This window comes from Typopeltis vanoorti, chromosome 23 (genome assembly GCF_054136105.1).
Source record: "Typopeltis vanoorti isolate ZY-2024b chromosome 23, IOZ_Tvanoo_1.0, whole genome shotgun sequence".
Classification (NCBI taxonomy): domain Eukaryota; kingdom Metazoa; phylum Arthropoda; class Arachnida; order Uropygi; family Thelyphonidae; genus Typopeltis; species Typopeltis vanoorti.
Genome location: NC_143571.1, coordinates 59,801,507 through 59,826,843, shown reverse-complemented (window position 1 = coordinate 59,826,843; position 25,337 = coordinate 59,801,507). Strand labels below are relative to the sequence as shown.

At 36.7% G+C, this 25,337-nt stretch overlaps 1 protein-coding gene across 1 annotated transcript in view; it reads left to right on the top strand.

The window, feature by feature from the left end:
* The first annotated feature begins 10,129 nt into the window (after positions 1–10,129).
* The window catches only part of LOC150093890 (sodium/potassium-transporting ATPase subunit alpha-like), a 315,026-nt gene continuing 299,818 nt past the window's right edge, over positions 10,130–25,337 (top strand). Inside the window, exon 1 of the mRNA XM_090412547.1 lies at positions 10,130–10,202. Within this exon, the coding sequence (XP_090268673.1) occupies positions 10,173–10,202 (30 nt within the window). The 5' untranslated portion in view covers positions 10,130–10,172. The remainder of the gene's footprint in view (positions 10,203–25,337) is intronic.

Below are 25,337 nucleotides of genomic sequence, written 5' to 3'. Positions count from 1 at the left end.
ATCCATAGTAAACTTCTTTACTACCTAACAATTAATTCCTTAGAGCCTTCGTGGCTAAGTTAGTTTCGACAAAGCCCGTTAATTGAAAAGACTTGGGTTTGAATATCGTACAGGACGCAAAGAACTAGGAGTTTTTAGTTGAAGGTGAGTGAGTTTAGCCAGCCTTATATGGAAGTGAAAGAAGTTTTCTGCTTGTAACAGTACATCCAGGAAAAACCGCACAGGAGAACGCACAGAAGTTGCACAATTTACTCACAGAAATATATATTGGGCATACGTTTAACTACACTTTTCTAAATTTATGGTTGGAAAAGCCAGTCTAGCGAGAGAGTGATTTTTAAAGTCTCTGATTGTTATTATTATAAATGTTGATTCTGCCACTTGTTGGTACGATTAGCTAAGAGATTTGCTAAGCCAATTTTACTAACCTTTTCAGACAAGCCAAGAAGAAACTTACGAGATCGCTCTTAACATTTCCAGGATTTGAACAGGAATACAGTGTCATTCTTATCAGACTAGAATTGTACGATCTACTTCCTACCTTTTTCAAATAATTCATCCACTGTGTATCTTGATGAATAGTTTCCTTTTCTTCAATTCTTCACCAATGGCATAGCACTCCGGGGTTCTTCATTTTTACTCACTCTCTTTCTCGGAACATAAATGAGCTTTCATTGACCACAAATTTTACTCATACCTTTGCTTGTGGCAGTATTCTCCATTTCTCTTCTTCAATCGATAAACCTTATAGTGCCTAGTCATTTCAAATTTCAACATTTTCCATAACCGAAACACGGACTCCTTGTCATTCTTTAGTGGGAAGAGGACAACCTAGTGTTAAGGCTGCCAAAGGCAATACGTTTGTAATTTCTCATGAGAAATATACTCACTTCATTTCCCCTAAAAAGAACAGGAGGGTATTTTTTTTTTTTTTAGGCCTGAAGAGTCTCTAAAAACATATTACTCATCTGCATAACTTCACGACTTCACAGATCAAATTCTCTGGACATTAGAATAGTGTTCTGATTTTTTTGCAAATGGATTTTTTTTCTAACAAACGAGTATGATTTTCCAACTCAAACAATAATACTTTTTTTAACATTGAGTTATGGGCGAGCGCGTGTTGAGGGTATGAGAGAGATACTACGATGTCAATAAATTGCTTCAGGTACTAAAATGACGGCCTGGTTGGCCGAATGGTTAGCGTATCCACTCTCCAGCCAAAAGGCTGCGGGTTCGAATCCTGCCGTGGGCATGGATGTTTGTGATTGTTTGTGAAAATAGTGGTCGTAGTCGGCGGTAGATGGCGTTGGTGTAGATGATGAAGGTAGTTGTGGTGAGTGGATCGGTGGAGACGGAGTAGGTGTCCTCCCTCGATGAGTCTTTGTACTCCCTAGAGGTTTATGTAATAATAATAATAATAATACTTTCGAGTCATGCAACAGCTCTTGTGCTATGAATGGTTTGGAAACAGAAACAGTGTGAGTTTTCAACATTACATTTCCATTTCCTAGCATATGTTAGAATCTCTGAATTGTTGGCACAGGAGTGAAGACAACTTAGTTTAAATACATACAGTGCAACGCCACCAATGTATTCCACATGGGTGATGTATTGTAGAAAGTGAAAGAAGCAAGGTATATTGAGATAATGGTATTGTAATTTGAAATTAAGATGACTTATTGCCAAAGTGGCAAAATAGCACAAGTGAGTGATGCTATAATAAAAAAACTATCGATGAATGAAGCTAACAAGGGAGTTCCTCCCTGTAAAAGGCTTTAATTAGCCACATCTGGACTTTTGGTCCTTTGGGTTTCTTGAAGATAAACAACCCTTAGAAAATATTCAGATGCAGAGATTGATAAATAGGAAAAGGAAGGGTGCTATAATTGAGATGCAATTGTTAAGAATAACATATAGTGAATTAGATAGATGTGTTAATGTTTAACGGTGGATTATGTTATCGAAGAGCCGCTTTCTGCGGTGGGTCTCTGGTCACATTGCTGCTGTCACCTAACAACAAAAACAACAATGAACAATATCATGCATCATATATAACATGTCATATAATCATAATAATAATAAATAAACAAAATAGGTGTTCTAATGCTTTTTTTTTGCAAAGGGAGTAGGAAGAACTCTTTAATTCCTAACTTTTTTTTACGATTACATTTTATGTGGCTCCCACCCACGAAAGGTTTTTGTAAACATGAACATTCGTATTGAAGGTGGGATGAGAATTTTTTTCTCTTTATATTGAACATACAGGGTGTCCCAAAATTCACGCAAGATTTAAATTTAGCGCCATTTGTGCGGTAAAGTATTGCCAACGAGAAAAAAAAGACAGCGTGACAGCTGACAATTCAGGGTTATTAAAAATGACCACACACAGCGAAGAGAGTTCGTTGAATGGATTATGGAACAACAACAAATGGATGCTTATTTTTCGAACAAACTCATCTTCAGCGATGAGGCTCGTTTTCATCTTGATGGCTTCGTTAATCGACAAAATTGTCGCATTTTGGGTTCAGAAAATCCACGAGTGATTGCTGAGAAACAAATGCATCCACAACGTGTCACTGTTTGGTGCGGATTTTGGGCTGGAGGCATCATCGGTCCATTCTTCTTCTTCGAAAATGCGACTGGTAAGGCAATAACAGTTAATGGTGCTCGCTATCGCGACATGATAATCCAGTTTTTTGTGCCTAAATTGCAAGATATGGATGTGGACGACATGTGGTTTCAACAAGACAGTGCCACATGCCATACAGCCCGAGAAACAATTCAATTACTGCATGAGTCATTTCCTGGCGGTGTAATTTCCCGTTGTGGTGATCAGAATTGGCCGCCCAGATCATGTGACTTAACGCCGTTGGATTTTTTCTTTGGGGTTTTTTGAAGTCTAAGGTTTATGCCAACAAGCCCACGACCACCCACGCCTTGAAGGAGGAAATTGAGCACTGTATCAACGAAATTCAGCCACAGTTATGCAAAACGGTCATGGAAAATTTCGACAAAAGAGTGCGTATATACCAGCAAAGCCGTGGAGACCATTTACCTGATATGCTATTCCATGCATAACCCTATACTGTATACTTTATGAATCAATAAGAAATTACAATTTTTAATGAAAAACACGTGTTTTCTATCAAAATTACTTCTTGCGTGAATTTTGGGACATCCTGTATATGTATTTTTTTTTATTTATTTTTCACATAGACTGCAAACTCGGCTCTAAAGACTAAATATGGATTTTTTTTGAAGTCATGCAGGGCATTGGTAACACACTGGGGGATGAAATTCATCTCCCACCTAAAGATAATCACAGACATCCATGGCTACAGCGGATTCGAACCTGCAACCTATTGGATGGAGAAGGATACGTTAGTTTAACCACTCGGCTAAATAGACTGCAAGAGTTTCATTAATATATTTTGGTTCTATATGCCAACCACCTATTAATCCCATTGCTTGTTTCTGAAAGGGTGAATGGTATTATTCTTTAGATCAAGGTTTTCTGTAACCTGTGTAGCCCAACTTCACTTTTCAGCCATCGATACATGAAATGAAAAGCAAACGTACTTGCTACTGAAAAAAGGAAATGTAGTGTACTTCAAATTTTGTAGACTTTAAAATGTTCCCTTTTCTTTCCTCAAAACTTTGAGCTAAACTATGATGGAAGAGTTCTCTTTAAAACAAATTCAACAGTTTCGCTATTACAAAAAAGCAGTTCACAGGCTTTTCAATCTAATCAGTGGATAACAAACGCGATGCATCCACAGAGTAGTAGCTTAACAAAAATTCAATTACCAAAAATACGACCCACATATTGGAACAATTGAACATCGGAGAATTTGATAGCAATCTTAGATGTTAAACGAAATCATATTTTGATGATGTAGTGACTATACTGTAGTCATAACCACAATGGTAATGCAAAAAATGTTCACGAAATAAATGAAAGTTGCAAGTATTCTTAACATTGTGCTGAAAAAAGTGAATGGAATATCAGGATATATGCGGGAGTTGTATTCACAATAAACAATAATACTGATCATTGCTTTACACTCCCCAAGAAAGAACTTTTTACCTCCTTCCAGTGCGCACACCCCACAGTTTGAAACTACTGCCTTATGGCATTAGATTACGGAAGACAAGGACCGCTATCTTATGACCCTAAATCCTAATAATATTAATGAAAATAGTATAGGGTCTAGAAAATTTCCCTAGTCGATGAGTAGAATCTCATGCTATGGAAGCAAACGTCATTTCCATACTGCTATGCAGGCGTCTAACAACAACAACAACAATAGATTATTTAATTGGTAGATAACATCTTATATACAAAGATCTAGATACATAGATATTATTATTATTATTCAATTTACTTTTGGGTATCTTTTAGATACATGAAATATATTGCCATCCGCAATCCGGAAAATAGTAGCAGTCAAGTTCCACTCTTCTATGAATTTGGATACAGTTCTGGTTTCTTTATGATAGCTATATTCTAGAGAGAGTCTGCTTTGTACTTTCTTGTGTAAGTTCAACATGAGATTTTGCTCAGACTCGATAATTGATGGATGCATCTGCAGCTTCTTCTATCTTAAACATACGTCAGTGATAAGATAGAAGAGGGCTGCAGAACGACCCTAGCGCAGATGAAGAGGAAGTTACATATTTTTGGTCTCTTCTTATCTATATGGAACAGATACCACTGTGTTACTTCTCACCTGTATGGAGTAGCTATACCTGGAGTCATCTTGGTTGTGGGTGTGCATAGTTCCAGACAGTGTTTAGATATATATAGATAGTAAAATAATAGACAGGATATTTTCCAGTAGTTTAATGAAAGAATGGGAAAAGATACCAACTAACAATGGCATGGTTATTGAGTGAAATGATTTGCCAGATAATGAGGTTAATACACAGACATTAAATCACTTAAATAATAAAAAAAAAGTAAATCAGCTGACGTTTTTTTATAAGCGAAAGGAGTAGGCGAAACCGTTTAGTCCTAACTTACTTATGAACACTAGCGGGCAGCTAGCCTCCCCTTTAGTCAGTTATAGAATAACTGGCCCGAGACTCTCATCATGATCATCAACATTGGCTCTAACATGCAATTAAGTGCCCACGACCTTTCAAGCATCCTTGAATTTTGTAATCATAACTCCAGGATAAGGTGGTTCAGTCCTATGTCTCTAAGTATTCTTTGTTTGTAAATTGTGTGTGTGTTATATTGGCTGGTTTGTCTGGTTGCAAAAACCCGAGTTTCCAAAAGATGAGACAGGATAACTCACCTTCAGCTGAAAATCTCGATAAAGGTTGTTTACGTCCTAGACAGGATTCCAGCCCAGGTCTTATTGACCAATGGGCATTGTCGAAACTGGATATTTTTGCAACATTTTAGAATAGAAGGCTAAATACTATGTCATCTATCCTTCCATTTCTTGTCTGTCCAAGACATGGGCTGAGTTCCTTAATCAAGGGTTTTAGGCAATTTATTGCAGATGACTTGCAACTCCTCTGCTGCATCCATTAATGATAAGTATTTTATGTCTGTTGATATGCATGTTCACGGGGTGGGTTTACCTATTTACATGATGAAAAACTCTTATGCCAACAACAACACTTATAGCAACTCTTCGTGTCCAGGATTAGAATCCAGGTGAAATGAGCTATCATGGCTCTTCCCAAGACTATCTGTGGTTTTAATTGGCATCCAGGAAGAAGAATATGACAACTGGCTGCTGCCATCCCATAGTACATAAAACAACATATTATTTTCTGAAATATTGTGAGTTCTACGATCGATTTTCTTCAATTTATGGTAGGAAAAATTTAAGTTTCAGGTAGGAAAAACCCTGCTTGCCAGAGTTTGTCGATTTCCTTCCAGAGATCGATTAACTCTGGACAAGTCGAAGAAAGTCTTATAAAAACGTTCCTCTGGTCTGTGGACTACAATCGGTCTTTTTTTGGGCAGCCTATCGCTATGGATGCAAACGTCATTTCCACAGGTGTGTGCAGTCACTAATTACATCATCATTTAAGTGAAGTATGACAAACATTATGCCAGTTAGATTGCTTACTTCTTTAGTTACACCTCTCGTCGAGTGATAATTATGTTTAGAAAAGTAATGCTAATGTTCCTTTTAAAGGGAAAGAGAGGAAGGCATCTAAAAAATCAACTAACGCCTTTTTATTCCCGCATAGGGAGTAGGCGAGGCTATTTAGCCTTATCTAACTTTCTTCTTCTCTTAATTTCAATCGCTGCCCGTGTTGTTTATTCCAGTTTAGAAAGTGTTTTACAAGTTACCATGAAATAGGGAGGGCACCAATTACCTACCTGATAGGATGCATTTTGCTTATAAATCGTTTGCAAATGAAAGAGTATGTCGAGTATATCTGTGGTACATGTAGGTTTAGAGCTACTACTTATGAACTCGGAGACCGCATATTATTATTATTATTATTAATATTATAAAAACCTCCATGGAGTTAAACTCATCATGGGAGGTCCACTGTTACACACAGTTTATCATACCATGCCTTAAATATATTCACTGTCTCTGCGCTCACCACTCTCGGGCAATGCATTCCAATCACTCATTACTTAGCATGCAAAAAAACTGCTCCTTACTCCCTTGCTCACACCCTCCTTATACAGCTTCCAGGGATAACCTTTTGTTCTCCTGTTATCTTCACCCATTCTGTGCAAAACCTCCCTGACATTAATCTGGTAATAATCTCAACAGCTTATGTCTCGATCATATCCCCCCCCTCCTCTTTCTATCCACCAAATTCTGCAAATTGCATTTGTCAATCTGTCTTCATACTCTATCTTCCAGAGACCTAAAACCACCTTAGTCAATCACATATGAACTTTTTCCAATGCATCTTCAATCTTTTTGAAATCCAGGTGACCAGATCTGTGCACAGTAATCCATATGTGGCCTGATCAAAGCCTTATACAAAGGAACCATAACATCCTTACTTCTACAAGTCAGTGTCCTCTGCATCATTCCCATTATCTGCTGTGTGGTCTTCACAATTTTAGTAACATGTTCCCGAAATTTTAGGTCCTTGTCTACAATCACTCCCAGATATCTCATCTCCTTTACCTCTTCGAAGATATTTCCACCGATTATGTACTTCACATCCCAACTCTGCTTCCCAAATTTCAAAACCTTACACTTTTAAACATTGAATTGATATCTCCACTCATTTACCCATTCAGCCAGTGTATTTAAGTCCCCTTGCAAAGCTACAGCATTCGCTCTACTCCTGATAGCTCTCCCCAACTTTGCATTATAAACAAACAACTCCATATCACCATTTAGACCTCTCCAAATTCATTTACATACAAATTAAACAAAATTAAACAGCAATGGACCCAAAACAGACCCTTGAGGTACACCACTATTAACTTTTCTCTTCTGGGATATCGCTCCTCCATAGACAACTCGCTGATACCTATCAGACAGCCAATCTCCAAATCCAGCAAACTAATCTACTGTTCAGCCTCATCCGTTCCAATTTAATTACCAGCTTGTTGTGTGGCAATTTATCAAATTCCTTTGCAAAATCTAAATATACCACTGTATATGCAACACCCTTATCCAACGCATTTGTCACTTTATTATAAAAAGTAAGCAGATTGCTAAAGCATGATCTTCCTTTAGTAAATCCATGCTCACCGTCAAAGAGTATTTTTCTGTTTTCAACCAAATTCCGAATCTTAGTATTAACTAACTTCTCTAATACCTTAACCACAACTCCAGACACACAGACTGGTCTATAATTCAAAGCCTTACTCTTATCACCTCTCTTATGAATTGGAACAATTTTACCCTCTTTCCACTCTTTTTAAACTTGGTCTAGTGAGAGACTTATGTTGAAAAGATATCCAAAAGCTGTAGTTAACTCTCTGGCACATTCCCTCAAAACAGGTAGTGAAATAGCATCAAGTCCCACAGCCTTATTTACATCAAGTCTATTCAATTCCTCATATACCTCCTGTTCACTTACTAACAGTTCCTCCTCCTCCTTCTTCTTTCCCACTGCTTTCAAGTTCTGCATGATGTCACATTCACAAGAATGAAATATATTTATAAATTGCTCATTAAATATCTCAACTATACCCTCTGCAGTGGTTATCATACCTCCGTTTCACCAATCAATTCCATCCTACCATAATCATCCTTTCTTCTACTTGCCACATATCGAAAAAACTCCTTAGGATTTTTTTTGGCCGCTTTAGCTAACTGCTGCTTATACAGCATTTTTGCTATCCTTATCACGCTAGTCACCTTCCTTGCCTGCTCTTTGTACTTCTCATGCAACTGGTTGTTATAAATACTCATTTTGTGTTTCTTCTATAATACCTTCTTCTTCCAGATTGCATACCTTATCTCTTGATTCATCCATTTTACACCTACTCTATTTATCCTCTTAACCTTTGGAATACACTCTGATGTTGCCTCCACCAAATAGTTCTTGAGTATGGCCCAAGCAGCATTGATATCCTTTCCATCCAGTTCCTCTTTCCAATTTATTATCGCAAGCTGTTTCCTGAGTTTTTCATAATTACCAGTCTTATAATTCCACTTATAATCCCTTTCCAACAAACGTCCTCGAATGACTGGTCACTCTGCAAGTGATCACTGATCACCTCGTAGTCACTTTCACCAACTAGTGGAAGATTTGACACCTCATTTATAAGAACATCATCTGATGAGATGATCAAATCCAATACTCTTGATCCTCATGTACCCTCCGTTAAGTGCTGCCTAAGGCCACCCTTAGGATTTTTTCGTATAGTCTTTCAAAAACTCCAAAAATTCATTTTCTTTACTCCCAGATGCAGTCTCTTGCTTCCAGTCTATGTTACCATAATTAAAGTCGCCCATAATGATCACTCGTTTCTTGCTAGCTATGCCAATTTGCCTATACATTTCCTTCTCATGCTAAAGACCTCCATATTACCAGGTCTATAGCAGCACCCAACTAAATATTTCATCCAACTAAATATTCTACCTCACACCATACTGCCTTAAAACCGTGACCACTATTTGCACCTTGCAAATCCACCTTAGATGGGCACAACTCATTTGCTACCATTAGCAGTACTCCTCCCTTTCTTCCCTGTCTATCTCCACGAAAAATATTATATCCGTTTATCTCTATTCCTGTCAGGATGTCATCATCATTTAACCATGTCTCACTTACAGAGTCGCCCCATACAGTACCATATTTTGACACCCCTTCTCCCTTATTTTTTCGTATAGTTTATGCCAACTTTGTCGCCCCGTGCAAATGCATGTCTTGCACCCTGCTCACTTATACCAATAATTTTGGGGCGAATAAACTCAAGCAAAGCAACAATTTCGTTCCCCTTATTTCGAATACTTCTGGCATTAGTGATTAAACATAAGACATCATTACTGTTTCTACAAGTCCTATGAACTCACTCTTACGATTACAAAGCCATAGGATCAATGGCGTATTTAGGTATTTCCCGCCCCTAGGCCCGCAGAAAGTGCCGCCCCCCATATTTAATGAACATGTCGATTTACATGCATAACCTATTTATATAGTAAATTCGTAATATAAATATAATTACAAAAATGAGAGCCCGGAAATTTCCGCTGCCCCTCAAAATTTGCTGCTCTAGGCTCGGGCCTATACCTAAATACGCGACTGCATAGGATACAGGAAGTTTAAGTTCCCAATTTTAATCAGTTATTTCGTGTTTTTCTTCTTCTAATCATTCTAGTAGTTCAGTACTAAGCGATAAGTACATTTCTCGTATAGAATTACTATAAAATATTCGACTTCCCACCAATAAATATTCCAAATGATGAATTATATGATTATTTTTTTAAAAGCAACATGTACGAATCTGAATTTCTTTGTAGCATTTGATCGATTGAAATATTTTAATTTTTTAAAATGTGTTGTTGAAAATTTACACAACATACAAACTGGAATAAAACTGTTCAACTTCAAAATCCAAGTAAATAAAAATATGGAGCCACCAAAATCTTTATGTCTACATGTTTCATTGGTTGTTTTTACGATCTATGGATTGACGTCAGTAAGGAAATAATACTTTATAAAGTGTAGCGCCGCCTTGCAGTGGATCCTCCAGTTTGGATTTTAACGGCAAAATGGCCTCGACGGGGAAGGAGGAAGAACAGGTTAGTGGTTAAAGTTAAGCTATATTCAGTATAAGAGATATTGTGGAGTGTTGATAGAAATATAAAGAAATGTGCCGTGGTAACTAAAATACTAGAAACTGTAAGCCATAAACATCAAATATCACTTGCGGTATATAGTTTCCTAAATCACCATGGTAGCGCTGGTACGATCGTCCGGCTAGCTTGTAACACTGCAGTGGGGCTGGGTTGAAAAGCGTCTTATTTCAGCTGTTAATGTATTGTTTTTTTCCATTTGATCTTTTTATGTTTTTATCAAACATAATTTTTTTTCCTAATTCGAAAGCACTACTATTTAAATAAAAAAAAATTCGAATAGCGATTAAATTTATCTTCATCAAGGAATTAAATAGGTTACTTCCTAGTTGTCCGGTTATTTTAGGTTAGTGAATTTTGTTTTGGGTTGATGTTCACATCACTACTACCTATGTTTTTATTAGCATGTTTTATTTTCTTTCTGATGGTTGAAAAACTGAGTTCTGTATACTAGATTACTGAACACATGTGCACATTAATGGTGTTGAAGATGATTTGCCTTGGGAAAAGGGGGGGGGGATTGATAATCGGAATGCGTTACCAAGCATTATTTAGACTGTTTCAAATGTTTGATAATGTTTTCTTTCCGTAAATTGCGTTGCAATTGCATCTTGTATATACACATATAAATATTTGAGATTAGTTTCATTTTGCTTCGCTTTTTCTTGGTTATATTCTACAAATATAACTGATATTCCATTCCAGGAGGTGTATAATAATATAACAATGAATGATGCCTCCACTTGCGGTTTGATTCAGTAATGAGTTATTCATCAAGACTAGGATTATCCCCAATACATCCGTGAATTCAACATTTACATTTGAATTATTTTAGGCATATGCTTTGTGATACTTATTTTCCTCTGTTATTTAAGGGAGTTGTTTGTTAATTTTGTCATTCTTTGGTGCATACAAAACATTATTATGTGTGACACCTAGAGAGTTCAAAGACTCATCAAGGGGATAGTGTGCCCAACAGCATCAAACGATTGATCCCTTCCAGCTACTAACTGCGCTCAAACTTGCTTACCTTTTTGTGAGCCATCAGTAGCAGGGGCTCTACCAATTGCACAGCAGACTCCATTCTCTACAGAGTAAATAAAGAGCACTGGTTTAAAATGGTATTACATAAAACGTGAGAAAAATATTTATGCATTTTGTAGTTAATTATGATTTTAAATGATTTTATGATAAATTTAGCACTTTTGATTTCTTTAGTAAAGTTATGTTCATTTGAGCTTATAGAATGGTTTTTTTCTGCATTCTTTGGGGATAAAGATCATTGCTCCCAAAATAAAGCTTTTCAAGTCTGTGAGAAATTTCCAAGATTTACACTCCATTTAAAACAAGTTCTATTATAAGGGGAAAGCTTATTTTTATTCTTTATCAGATTTGATGGAAAAAAAATAGATTTCAGCTGGCCTGGCTGGTTGAGCGGTTAGCATATCTGCTCTCTAGCCAAAAGGCTGCAGGTTTGAATCCTGCCGTGGGCATGGATGCTTGTGATTATCTGTGAAAATACTAGTAGTGATGGTGGTGAGTAGTAGATGGCATTGGTGTAGATGATGTAGTTCACTGTAGCTGGTGGATTGAGTGGTGGAGACGGAGAGTATTAGAGTAGGTGCCCTCCCTCGATGAGTCTTTGGAGGCGTCACGTAATAATAGTAATAATAATTTGGAGAAACCTAAATTTCTTCTTTCATAAGATTGTTTGTGAAACTATACAATTTTTGATCTGAGAGGCAACTTTACTAAATGAAACGATGTTTTGATCACAGTCCAATTCTTCATTATTATTAAGTAAGCCCTCTAGGAAGTGAGAAACTCAAGGGAGGCCATACTATCAGCACCAGCTTTACGTCATACCTGTTCTTGAATTCATTCACACTATTTGCACATACCACATCAAATGGCATTCTAATCATGCACCACTCTGAGGGAGAAAATCTAGCTCTCATCCCCTTGGCAGCATTCATTTTCAATGTCCAAGGATGCTCTCCTGCGTATCCCCACACTGCCCACAGAATTGGGCAAGCCCGGTTCAGTTAGTGGTGTTCTGTGTGGGCAATATTTGCATGTTTATCAGTAGAGAGAGAGAGAATTGTCTAGCTGTATGAGTTAACATGCAGTGGGGTAATAGCACATCACATCTATAATAGTACGTCCAACCTTGTGAGGCGAGAGATGAACATTTCAGAGAGAACAATGTCACGTGTCCTAACTGCTGACCCGGGGGTGAGAGCCTATGATCGTTTTACTGGACACTTCCTAACATCAAACCTTATGTGGCAGATGAATATTTTTTTACAAATTTCTTGCTTGATTAGATTACACATCCATTTAACTCCTGCTCTATTGTTCGAACTGTTAGGGACATTTTCTATATTGCATCATTTAAGCATTTTTTAAACACTTTCCATGCACTATTGATATCCTTCCCATCCAACAACTGATACCATGGTGCAGAATACTCCTCAAGTGGTCATAATTTCCTGCTATGTAGTTCAGCATGTCTCAATGGAACATTCATAAACTTGTTTACTTTTCAATTGAGTGTTATGTGATCACTGTCACCAACCAGAAGCAAAATAGTTGCATCTTTAACTAAAATCCCTTCTGACACTATTATAATCATAGCTTTCACTCTTTAATCTTGAAGATCTTCAATCCACACATCAAATTCCTGTCTCCTTTCCAAGTCATAGTTTAATAACAGGAGTACCAAGATGTTTCAAGAAAAAAAGAAATTCCACATATTGCAGGTTGCTTGTAATGAAAATTCCCGCTTCATATTCAGCCTAAACTGAAGTACACAGCAAATTTAAAATGACCACCACCAACAAATCAAAATCTGGCATTAAAAAGACCAACAGCAGCAGAAAACTTGCTTGTTGTCCAGTTGGCAGTTGTGCCTTCTGGTCCCTTACAAAGGCTGTGAGTGCAGTTTCTGTTCACCTATGCTCTTTGTCCTCTTTGATCTTCTCCACCAATCCTGGAGTATCTTAGGACTCTCTCTTCTTATTGTCTGTCCTCTCTCCAATACTTAAATGAAATTCTCTCATTGAGAGAATAATCCTATCCATGGTTTCACTGATGACAGCACACTCCATTCTTCCCATTGCAAACTATGCAGTAGATGCTGATCTCTATACCATTCTTCAGAATGATGAGAACCATCCCACCCTCAACGTTATCAAGTCTTGTGTTCTTGCAAAAAGGGAACTCAGTTGACCTTTCTTTATCTTCACTAATATGCATCACTAGACAGGATCAAAATCAAAATCTCTTGTGTTGAGCTGCTATTTATCTGTTAGTCTTTCATATTATAAACACATCACATTAGTTTCCTTGCCTTTCAAAAATCTGGGCATTTTTGGCTCAAGATGCTGTTCACCCATTCAGCTACTTACTCTCTACAAATTCAAAATCTGCGTAACCTTAGGATATTATTTACTTTTTTGGAGTGCACAGAAAACCTCCCTAGAATTCTCAATGCTGTCCAGATTATCTGTTAGTAATTTGGCTGATAGATGATCTCTCTCTTCATTTGCTATCTTACAGTGACCTGTTTCAGTTCTGTTCTACAGGTACTTCCATAGACATCTGCTTCACTGTCATCCACCATTCCTCTGCTTTCTATTGAGCATGTTGAAACAAGAGCAACAGATTCCCTAACAGATTATTATTTATGTTAACACTCCATGGAGTCAAGACTCATCGTGGGAGACCCATTCTATCCATTAACACAATACCCATCATACATCCCCTTAAACCTATTCACTGTTGGGATGCTCACAACTATTTCTGGCAATCCATTCCACTCATTCACCACTCTCCAAGAAAAGAACCCTTATAACCACACTCTTAGACAGCTTTCCAGTATGATCCCCTTGTTTTCCCCATACTATCCATATATTGAAAAATTTCTTCTGTGTCAATCTTATAGTGTCTCTTTAGAAACTTATATGTTTCTATCATATCCCCTCTTCTCCACCTGTGAGCTAAACTCTGTAACCCACACATCCTCATAGATTGAGGATGTGTGGGTAATCCTCTGTTTTGCCAACTCTTGCAATATGTCTTGAATTTCAGATCTCTATCCACCATCGCCTCCAGATCCCTAGCCTCATTAGTTTCTTGTAAATTAGTACCATCAATATGATATTTCATCTTGAATTGCATTACATTAAATTTTACAACATTGAATTGATAACCATTGTCCCTTGTCCATACTGCCAATTTATTTGAATCATGTAAGATATCTACATCACTTTTATCAACTATTGCACTCCCTAGTGGAATGGATTTGCCAATGATGGCAAATCCATTCCACTCACTCACCACTCTCCAAGAAAAGAACCTAGTCTATACACCCTTACTAACCACACTCTTAGACATATCCTTTTACAATCCAACTGTAAAAGTACTGAACACTTGTTTCTCCTTTATTCTCTTTTCTGGAATAGCCTTCCCAGAACTGTTTCCTTTTCAACTACAGCTTGAGGTTTTTAAGAAAAATATCAGAGACTCCTTTTTTTCCTAACTGCCATACATCATACAGAAGGCTCTTTGCTATTGGTTCTGTCACCATTGCCTCTTTTGTGGGATTGATTTCTTAAATTCAGAAGAAACAAAAGCTGTAGCTCCCACATAACTATGTATTAGACAGCAGTTAGCAATCCAGTTCACTGGTTTCATATCTAAGCCCTTTACTTAACTTTTACTTAACCACATTGCTACTTAAATATTGCTACACATTGCTACTTAAATATTATCTTGTCATTGTCATGCAGTGCCTTGGCATATGCATGTGCAAAATCCTCCAAAAATTGCAGTATTGTATTTTTCTCATTAATCTTGGCAAAGTCATGCTGGTCTCTGTAGATATTATTTCCTTCATTTAAACAATAAGATATCCTGAATACTTTGGTTAGAATACTCTTATTCAAAATAATTGGAACATCAAAATGTTTCCTTGTCAATTATCTAGATGTATCATCAGAATCAACTAGAAAACAATTATAAATAAATAAATAAATAAAAATCTGAAAACATTTACAGGAAACAATTATGGTTACAAACATAAAACATTTCGGAAATGTTGGGTAATGGAACTATCATGATGCTGTTGAACTTTGCAAAAGACATTTAATAGGATACACATGGAACCTTATGTAAACCGAATAGATGGATGTAAACTTAGTAAGATCTTGCAAAGTAATTTAAATAGAATTATCACTGTGGTCAGAGGATAATGATTACCACATTACTTACTTTGCCACAGTTCAGTGTGGCAAAGTACGTTTGTGCTTTGGGACAAAAATATTGAGTTGTGTATTATGTTGATAGAACAGGACTATGGCAAATCAGTGAGGGGAATGACTATGGACAGGAATCAAAGTTCAGAGAGCTTATTGCAGACATGGACAAAATATCTCAAAGGATCACTTGGATATTTGGATATTGAGGAAAATACTGACATGATAGGGATAGAGGTTGTTACGTCTCTTTCTAGAAGGCTGTGATATGACCATTGTGCCCTTCAATTGGAAAAAACCTGGGTTTTATTTTCGTTGTGATGAGGGGAATCCTTGTATGGGCCTATTGAGTTGAAGGTGAGTTAGCCGATCTCATACAATGGTAGCAGGGTTTTTTCCTCCCAGAAACTTGGGTTTTTCATCCTGCATACAGACAAATTGGCCATCAGAACATGCAATTTACAGACAAAAAATACTGTTATTGGTGGTGATGATGATGGGCAATAGATGGCGTTGATTGTAGTAGTGTTATAGTTGGAGAATTAAGTAGTAGTGGAGAGGCTGAGACGTATTTAGCGAAGTAGAGTAGTGTGCCCTCCCATGACGAGTCCTTGGACTCCCTGGAGGCGTCATGTAATAATAATAATAATTATGCATTGATTTGGTCACTCAGGTTTCTTGGAGTTGAAGAGGTGGAAAAAGATCCATTGGAGAGTGACAAAGATTGTTTTTGGAATTCTCTATGAAGATAAGATGTAGGTTACAAGATTTGGTTGGTATGCAGAAAATACAGGATAGTGGCATTAGTTAAGAGGTTTTATAAGATTGATGTAGAGAAAATTTTTTTTTCAATACAGATAGGAGGGGGAAAAGAGAGAGAGAAGAAAGGTTTATTTATAGAGGTTATGTAAGTTTATGGTTAAGAAAGGTTGGTGAGTGAATCAGTGGAATGGAATGCTACACTCCAGAGGCAGTCTTGAGTGCATTTATCATTGAATGAATTTAAGAACTATGAAAGGTAGCATAGATCACTTATGAGTCTTTGGGCATCTGCAGAGAGTGCACAAAGACTCATATATATATAATAACCATTCAGCCACATCTGGAGTTTCATTCATTTGACATTCCCCTCTCCCAGGGAATGAAATCATCTTGCAACAAGATGAAGTGAATCAATAAATGTCATTGTGATTGCACCTAACCACTTATTCCACTTAGAAGGGTCATCTGTCCAATCACTCATGGTATTTGGACAGTAGAATGATATTTTTCTTGAACTATGATGTTAGTTTTTTTCATTATAATTTTATATTCCCACTGTAGTTATTTTTATATCGTGAACCTCATGTTTTTCATGGAATGGCTTTTCGTTATACCTTACAATAACCTTTCTTTATTTGCGCTTCCTGTTTGATTTCCATAATTATGTATTTCACCACAAATCTGTTTTACTCACTCATGAGAAAGAACCTTACTTGTGTTAAGTAAAGTAATATCATAATGTTAGTTAAAAACTTTACAATATACACTACATATTAATTAGAAAAAAAAACAGCTAACACCTTTTTGTTCCTGTATAGGGAGTAGGCGAGGCCGTTTAAGTCCTATCTAACTTTTGGAGACTGAGTGGGCAGTTCAATCTCCACTGGTAGCCAATCAGAGATAGCTGGCCCAAGGCTATTATTAATTAATTGGTACACAGTGAAGAAGGCAGCTAGCAAGTGCTGCCATCTCATGGTCCCTAAACCTAACACAATATTTTTAATGTCTGAAAATAGTGTGGGCTTGACAGCTGATTTTCTTGAGTTTACGGGACGAAAAACCATAGTTTCTGGGAGAAAAAACCTGCCTGCCCATGCCAGAGATCAACTGACTTGGAAAACGGTCAAAAAAGGTTTAGAAAAAATGTTCCTCCAGTCGATGACTAGACTCGAACTTATAAGTCTTTCTTCGTGCGGCCAAGTGCCATAGAGTGCAAACATCACTTCTGCTGAGCTACTATTAATTAAAGTAATTTTTCAATTATTATTTCCAGTATTTCAGCAGTCATATGGCCTGTGGCATCTGGGCCTATGGAAATTGCAAATAAACTCTAGACCCCCCCCCCACTCCCTCCTTCAGAAGTATGGGCTGCCAAAAATCCACAAACAAAATGTGCTATTATGTCGAATTGTGGATGGCAGTGACTCACCCACATAGAAACTTCTTCTTCTTCTCTCTTCCATCATCTATGTGATTGATGATGAGGCCGAATGAACTCCTTCCACTTCTGTCTGTCCTGGGAGAGTCCGAACAATTCTGTCCAGTTTGGTGTTTCTTGTTGTGATTTGGTTTTCAGGTCCTCTTTTATTTTATCTATCCATCTAATTCTGGGCCATCCTTTGGATCTTTTACCTTCCATCGTTGTATTCAGGGCTTTAGATGGTAGTCTTTCTGTTCCCATTCTGGTCACATGGCCAAACCATCGCAGTCTTCTTTCTTGGATTTTGTCTATTATTGTTATTTCTTGTTTTAGTCATTTCCTTATGTCTTCATTTCTTATTCGAAACTAGCTACACATTTATCCAAAGTGCTCACCCAATATACTGGTAACACCTTTTCACACATAACCTCTGTCCACTTTAAAGCCAGTATAGAACACTCTAACATACTGAAGTCAGTTTTGATGTCCTCTGTCTATTGACTAATATTCCTCTTAAAGATACTTTAGACAGAAAGCCTCCTCCTCACACAGACAAATACATTCACCGTCCCCCCCCCCCCCCAACAGTATGGGATTATTAAAACCTGTACAACAGGGCTAAATTGATCAGCTCCAATAATAAAGCCCTCACCACTGAACTTGAACATATTAACAAATCCTTAGCCAATAGCTACATTCCTCATGAAATCCAAAAACATTAAAATCCCCCAAATCACACTAATCTTACATTATAGTTTTGCACTGCATCAATCCAGCCAAATCTTGGTTTTCTTTTCTGGCATCAAAAACCTGTTTTGCTTTCCTTTCCCATTTTGTTTAAGTGACCATATCACCTTAGATTAGCTCTGCTCACACACTCCTTAATGTTAGTAAGTTCTTTCTAGCATCTTCATTTTAAACGATTGTGCATTGATAATATCTGTTCACTTTAATTTTTTTCAGAACTCTCATGTCTGTGGTCTCAAGTCTTTGATGAACATATTCAAAGTTTTATTTCTAACCCAGTTCTCAGATCCTTGAGTTAAAATTGGTTTGGACACTGTATGCATTCCGTATAAATTTATTCAGCTGACTGTCTATATCAGCTTTGCTTATTCTGTTGTCTGTTATTATTATTACAGTAAACTCCATGGAGTTACTCATTGTAGGAGGCCAACTCAACCAGCAACATGCCTATTATATTGAACTTTCAAGTTATTTATACTCCTTACATTCACAATACAAGGAGTATAAATAATTTGTTTTCATTCACCAACAACTCTAGGGGATAATGTAAAAAAATCTACTCCTCATGCTCTTTTTCACCACATCTTTATCCAACTTCCAGGGATGGCCTCTCTTTCTTTGCATCTTAGCATGCTATATCAGCATTACCACTAAGGCTGCTCAGGATTAGCAAACCATGTCCTGGATACTGACACAGGATCTGGCAAATAAAACTGCCCTACTCCACCTCAGCAAATTTATGTTTGAGAGGCTTTTCCTTGAACCTGCTGCAGTTTTTACCAACTATTCCAAGAATAGTTGGTAAAAGTATGGTTGTATCACATTACTTACACTGTCCCTCATATGGGGCAGTTTAATACACCCATACTTACATAACTTTTGGGATGTAACCATACGTCCTAAAAGTCTCCTCATCAGCAGATGGTCAGTCCAATGGCGAAGAACATTCAACAAAAGCCAGTAGGTGGCATAATTATAGGACTTTAAGTCTTTCTGTATCTCTCCTGTTCCATTCTTTGTTACTGAAGTGTGCTTGCATGCACATGTTTAATATGAGGAGTATTAATCATCCCTGAATTTAAATCGATATCCTTGAAGATGTCGATTTAAATTTGGAAATATAGGAAGTAATAAATACTTTTCATTATTATCAAGTCTACATTGTTAATTTCTTTAAATAATATACGATCCTAAACACCAGGGTTATCATGCAGCCTATCCTTCCTGAGTATTCCTGTTTACCTGAAAAGTATTTACTTCCTATATTTCCAAATTTCAATCGACATCTTCAGGGATGTCGATTTAAATTCAGGGATGATTAATACACTGGTATTAAACATGTGCATGCAAGCACACTTTCACACTTGTTCTCTCATTCTCTGCATTCATGCTACCCACGTCTTTATTCATTAATACCACTTCAATCCCTCCTTCCTTACTATTCTGCACTTCCACGTCACTTTTTACTTGCTCAGATCCATTCTCTACACTCGTTACTCTCCCTTCAAGCAGCATCAGCCTCTCCAGATAACTCACAAAACAATTCAAATGTAGTCCATCTCCTGTACATTTCCATTCATCTTTCAAGCTCATCCTACACATTCACAAACTGCACTCCTTTCTCTTCACATTTCTGCTAACATATCATTCAAAATTCTTGCTGTACACCTCATGTCATCACTGTCATACCTGGGCAACACACTGACCACCTTTCCTATCACATTATCTTTTATTCTTCTCAAAAACCTCCTGATATCCAGTCTTACATTCTCCTTGTTTCTAATCAAGTCATTTGTTCCTCCTACCACCACCAACTCTTGTTTGCTTGCTTCTCTTATCTAGTGCCTCAATCAAACCATGGGAATTCATCCTCATTTCCTCACAAAAACTGTGACATGGGGGGGGGGGTTGCTTTGTTTAATCAAGTGACACTCTAGCCAGAATGATGTTTCATCTTGTATAATCTTCTTTTGGTTTAAGCAAATACTGAACAGTTTGGATGACTAAACCTCAAATCGACAACCCATTCTTATTTATTTAGTATCCAGACAGATATTCACTAGCTTTCTTCTTTGCTGCTATATTATTATTATTATTGTTATGTGACTCCCTGGAGGGAGTCCAAAGACCCATTGAGGGAGGCTTTTATATTAAACAAATTTAAATTTCTGAAGACATTTCTCATTTTTGAAGAGTTCACATGAACTCAGCAGAATTTTTATGAAACTACTACAGTTTCATACAGAAGATCTTTTGGTGAAAGTATTATAATTAAAATTTAATTATGATATAAGTAATATCATAATTAAGACTACTTTTGTGGGACTGGGGATAATTTATTATTATTATTACTTAACACCTCCAGGGAGTCCAAAGACTCGTCAAGGGAGGGTACCCACTCTACAATTCCCCGTCTCCAATAATCGACCAACCGCAAGTATCATCATCTACACCAGGGTTTCTCAAACCTTTTCTACGACACAAATCCTGAAATGTTCATGGAACACCTTAGTTATTTTGTAATGTATTAATTAATAATTAATTGGTAATTTAGCTTATTTTATTGTTAAATAATAATTGATAATTCATTATTAATAATTAATTAAACATCAATTAAATCATCATTAAATTAATTTGTGCTGATTTTCATTGACATCCCATTCTGATCACCAAAAATTTATAATATTATAAGTACTTACGAGTGAATGCAGACTTTTTCTCCTGTGTGCTGGTTTTGTTTATTGTCAAAAATGTTAATTAGTAAAAACAAAACACACAAAAATAGTAAAACAGTAGTAAAAAATAGTATATTGCAAATTAAGTTCTTAATGACTCCGATGTTTTTGGGTCTTTGAATTACAAATTCTTTTGATATCAGGCACAATATTAGAAAGTTGAATTCTCATATTTGGTGTAGCGTCAAGTCTGTTCCTGACTTTGATTTGGTTGCAGCATAATATGAAAATCCTGCCTCGCATAAATATGTCATTGTTAAAGGAAGTAAAACAAGAATAGCTAGTTTTGACATGCTGGGGTACTCTTCTGGTAAATTTGTCCAGAAATCATTTATTGGCAGTTCCTTGTATTTTTGTTTTAAATCAGAGTCACTAATTAAGTCAATTAGATTTTCATAGTCACTTGCGCTGAAGCCTGCTAGCTTAGCTGTCACTGTAAATGGATTCAGAACCCAGGAATTGTCCTCACTGGATTTTGGAAAATATTGCAAAAGGGTTGATAGCGAGTCATGCAAGTGTTCTAAAACTACGTTAGATACTTCATTTACTTTAGAATTTATTTCAGTCAAAAATTCATACAAGGTAGGAAAACAATCAAAATTATTCTGTTCAACTGTAGAAATCCAGAATTGCAACTTCATATCAAAAGATGCAATTTTATCTCTTGTATTAAAAATTGTAATATTCTTTCCTTGTAAAAATGATAAGTTAATTTCGTTGCACTTTGTAAAAATATCTGCCAGATACGCAAGACTCATCAACCATGAAGAATTTCTTAATTCAATAAAATTTTGTCCTAAATTATGACATCAAGAAAACCATTAACTCATTACGAAGTTCAAAAAGCCTCAATAATGCTTTTCCTCTGGATAGCCATCTCATTTCAGTATGTAATAAAAGTGACATATCCCATTCTGATCACCAAATATATTTATAATATTATAAGTACTTACGAGTGAATGCAGACTTTTTCTCCTGTGTGCTGGTAGTTTTCCCCTCCTTTTGTGCATCCTGGAGATCTTTGTAGGCTTGAGGGGGATGACTCACTATCTGTTCCATCACAAACACCTTCAATAAGAGATTTCTTAATACCAAAATTAAACAAAGTGCCTTGTCTCTTATTCATATTAGATTTTAACACTGTATTCCTATTACTTTTTAAAAAATCACGGCACTCTGGTTTCAGAACAAGCATTTACACACTGCAATACGAACTTGCGAAGAAAGTATTCAGTATTACTAGATTTGAGAACCAGATACAGACTACCTTGATCTTCAATTTCAGTGGAAAAATTTTCTTTATACTTCCTTGCTGATTGATCACCGACATTTGCAACGCAGATGTTATTTCGTTCAGTTTTGAGAATACTGCGCCCATTGTTGTAATCGGCTTGCAGGCAATTTTTATGATCGGTCATAAACGGCAGTATTCTCTTTCCCGATTGTTGAAAGATTTCAATGTGTGAAAATTGACGATAATGCATGAATATTTCCATGTTTAAAAATATGATGCTTGGTCACTGACATTTGCTACACAGATATCATTTCCTTCAGTTTTGAGAACAGAGGATATGACACCAATTGTTGTAAAGGGCTTGCAGGCAATTTTTATGACCCATTATAAACCGCCGACCACTACGACTAGTATTTTCACAGACAATCACAAGCATCCATGCCCATCGCAGGATTCGAACCTGTAGCCTTTTGGCTGGAGAGTGGATACGCTAAACACTCGGCCAACCAGGCCGGCAAAAAAATTTGTAGCACTTCCAGGGAGTCCAAAGACTCATTGAGGGAGGGCATCTACTCTACAACTCTCCGCCAAAGCCATCTACCACCACCACTAGTATTTCCACAGACAATCACAAACATCCATGCCCATGGCAGGATTCGAACCTGTAGCCTTTTGGCTGGGAGAGCAGATAAGCTAACCACTCGGCCAACCAGGCTGGCCAAAAAAAAAAACACTCATTTGGCCTGTCTGGGATCAGTTGGAAAAGTTCGGAGCCGCTCATCCAAGCAATTATATTTTCAGATAATAATCATGATAATTAGTGCTTTTTTGGTGGGAATCATAGCTTCTTGTTTAGTTGAATATTTAGTAATGAATATTACCCGCCTGAATTGCTAGATAATATTCAAGTAGGAAATACAACAATCACCTCTAAATTATTATGATTATTATTGTACTGGCACCTCCATGAAGTCCAAAGACTCATTTCAATGACCAAAGCTATCTACATAATCTGTCATACCTCTCCTTGAATCCATTAATAAAGTGCTGACAGCTGACTAGCAACCATTCCATTAATTCGCTACTCTCCTAGTGAAAAATGCAGTCATCATGCCCTTGCTAACCATGTCCTTACCTAACTTTCAGTGATGACTTCTAGCGCTCTCTAGCCAAATGCTTGAAACATATTAAAACCTTGAAGTCTTGTAAACCCTTTAAGTAACTGAAACGTTCCTATCATATTTCCACTTTTTTGCCTAGTAATCCACACACTAAAAATCTATCCTCATAAGGTGCATTCAACATAGCACTCACAATCTTGGTCACTCACCTCTGAATCCTCTTCACTACTTCATCTCCAAGAAACCCAGGAGACCAGAATTGAGCACACAGTAATCCAAATGTGTATGTATCAAGGCCTTATAAAGAGGAATAATAACTTCCTTCTTATTAGCGTGTTCTTCAATAGCCAAGTAATCTTATGAGCTCCCTTGACAACCTTAGCAATTTGTCCTCTCGACTTCAATTCTGTCTTCTACTACCACCAAATCCCAAGCTTCATCTGTTTCCTAGAGTGCAAATTCATCAATACGATCCACAGCTTGTAATCGATTTTAGTATTCTGATAGACATGCAAGCAATTTGTGGGAGATCATCAGTGATAGAAAATACCTTAGCAGGTATTTTCTATCACTTAGCTTTGAAGTCTTTAGTAATCAGGTTAAATTATTATTTTTTTTTTCTCCAGAAAGCATGAAATCATTCAGAGTTATGATATTCAAAATCTTGATAGTTGAAGTACTTCTGAAATACTTCATTTTTGTGCAAGTCACTCCTACTTATCATGAATATTATCTATTGATAGCAACATCTTTTCCTTGTAGTGCAAGGTTCAAATCATTCAAGATGCTGAAACTGTTGGCTAGGTATGTCAGCTGGGCAAACCAGAAGATATGATGCATGTTATTTTGATCTTGTCCTTCAATTCAAAGAAACTTAAGAAATTTTCCATGATAGCCAGTGAACTTCAGTATGAAATAAAATGTATATTTATACCCATTTCTTCACATAAGATTTTAAAAATGTCTATTCCAAAGGTGGCTTTGATGTAGTTTATAATTTCTGCTGTTTTATTCATAACTTTTAAAGCAGTAGAAAGTTGTTGTTTTTTTAACTTTGTTATAAGTAAAATTAAAGATGCAAAGAAATTCTTCTTTAATTCTTTATTCAGGTGTAAGCAAAGAAAGTTTGTATTTGAAGTTTCTTCACAAATAGGACACTTGTATATAGAAGCTAACGACTTCACATTAATTGCCTTAGTATCCCATTATGCAGAGCACATGTCCTGTCAGGTGTATATATGGGATATATATATATAACCTCTGCATTATTTCAGCTGTGGTATCTCTTCAGAGTCTGGTTCCTGCTGCTCAGACCTCAATAAAGGTCTGAGCAGCGGGATATAATAAGATAATCATATTCATATGTTTTCTGTGTGCATGTTCTCTTTTTTGGGTAATTTGTGACTGAATTGCATTTTTTGTTGTGAATCTGTTTCTTTTAATTTATTATTATCTGAGGCCCTCAGAGAGTCAAGGACTCATTGAGGGAGGACATACATTACTAATACTAGCTATTGCATCTTCTCTTAAACTCACTTAACTAGATGCACTCCCTACTTCAACAGGCAAACTGTTCTACTCACTTGTGGCTCTGCAACAGAAAAATGTAGTTCTTAACCATACACAAACTTAACTTGCATGGATTTCTCCCCATCCCCCATACTCTTGTTTCACCTTTCATAATAAAAAAAATTTCATCAGATGATATCCTGTAACATCCATTCTGAAGCTTATACACCTCTATCATATCACTCCTTTCTCTTATTTACCACTTTCTGCAGTCCACATAATCCCCATCTGTTAT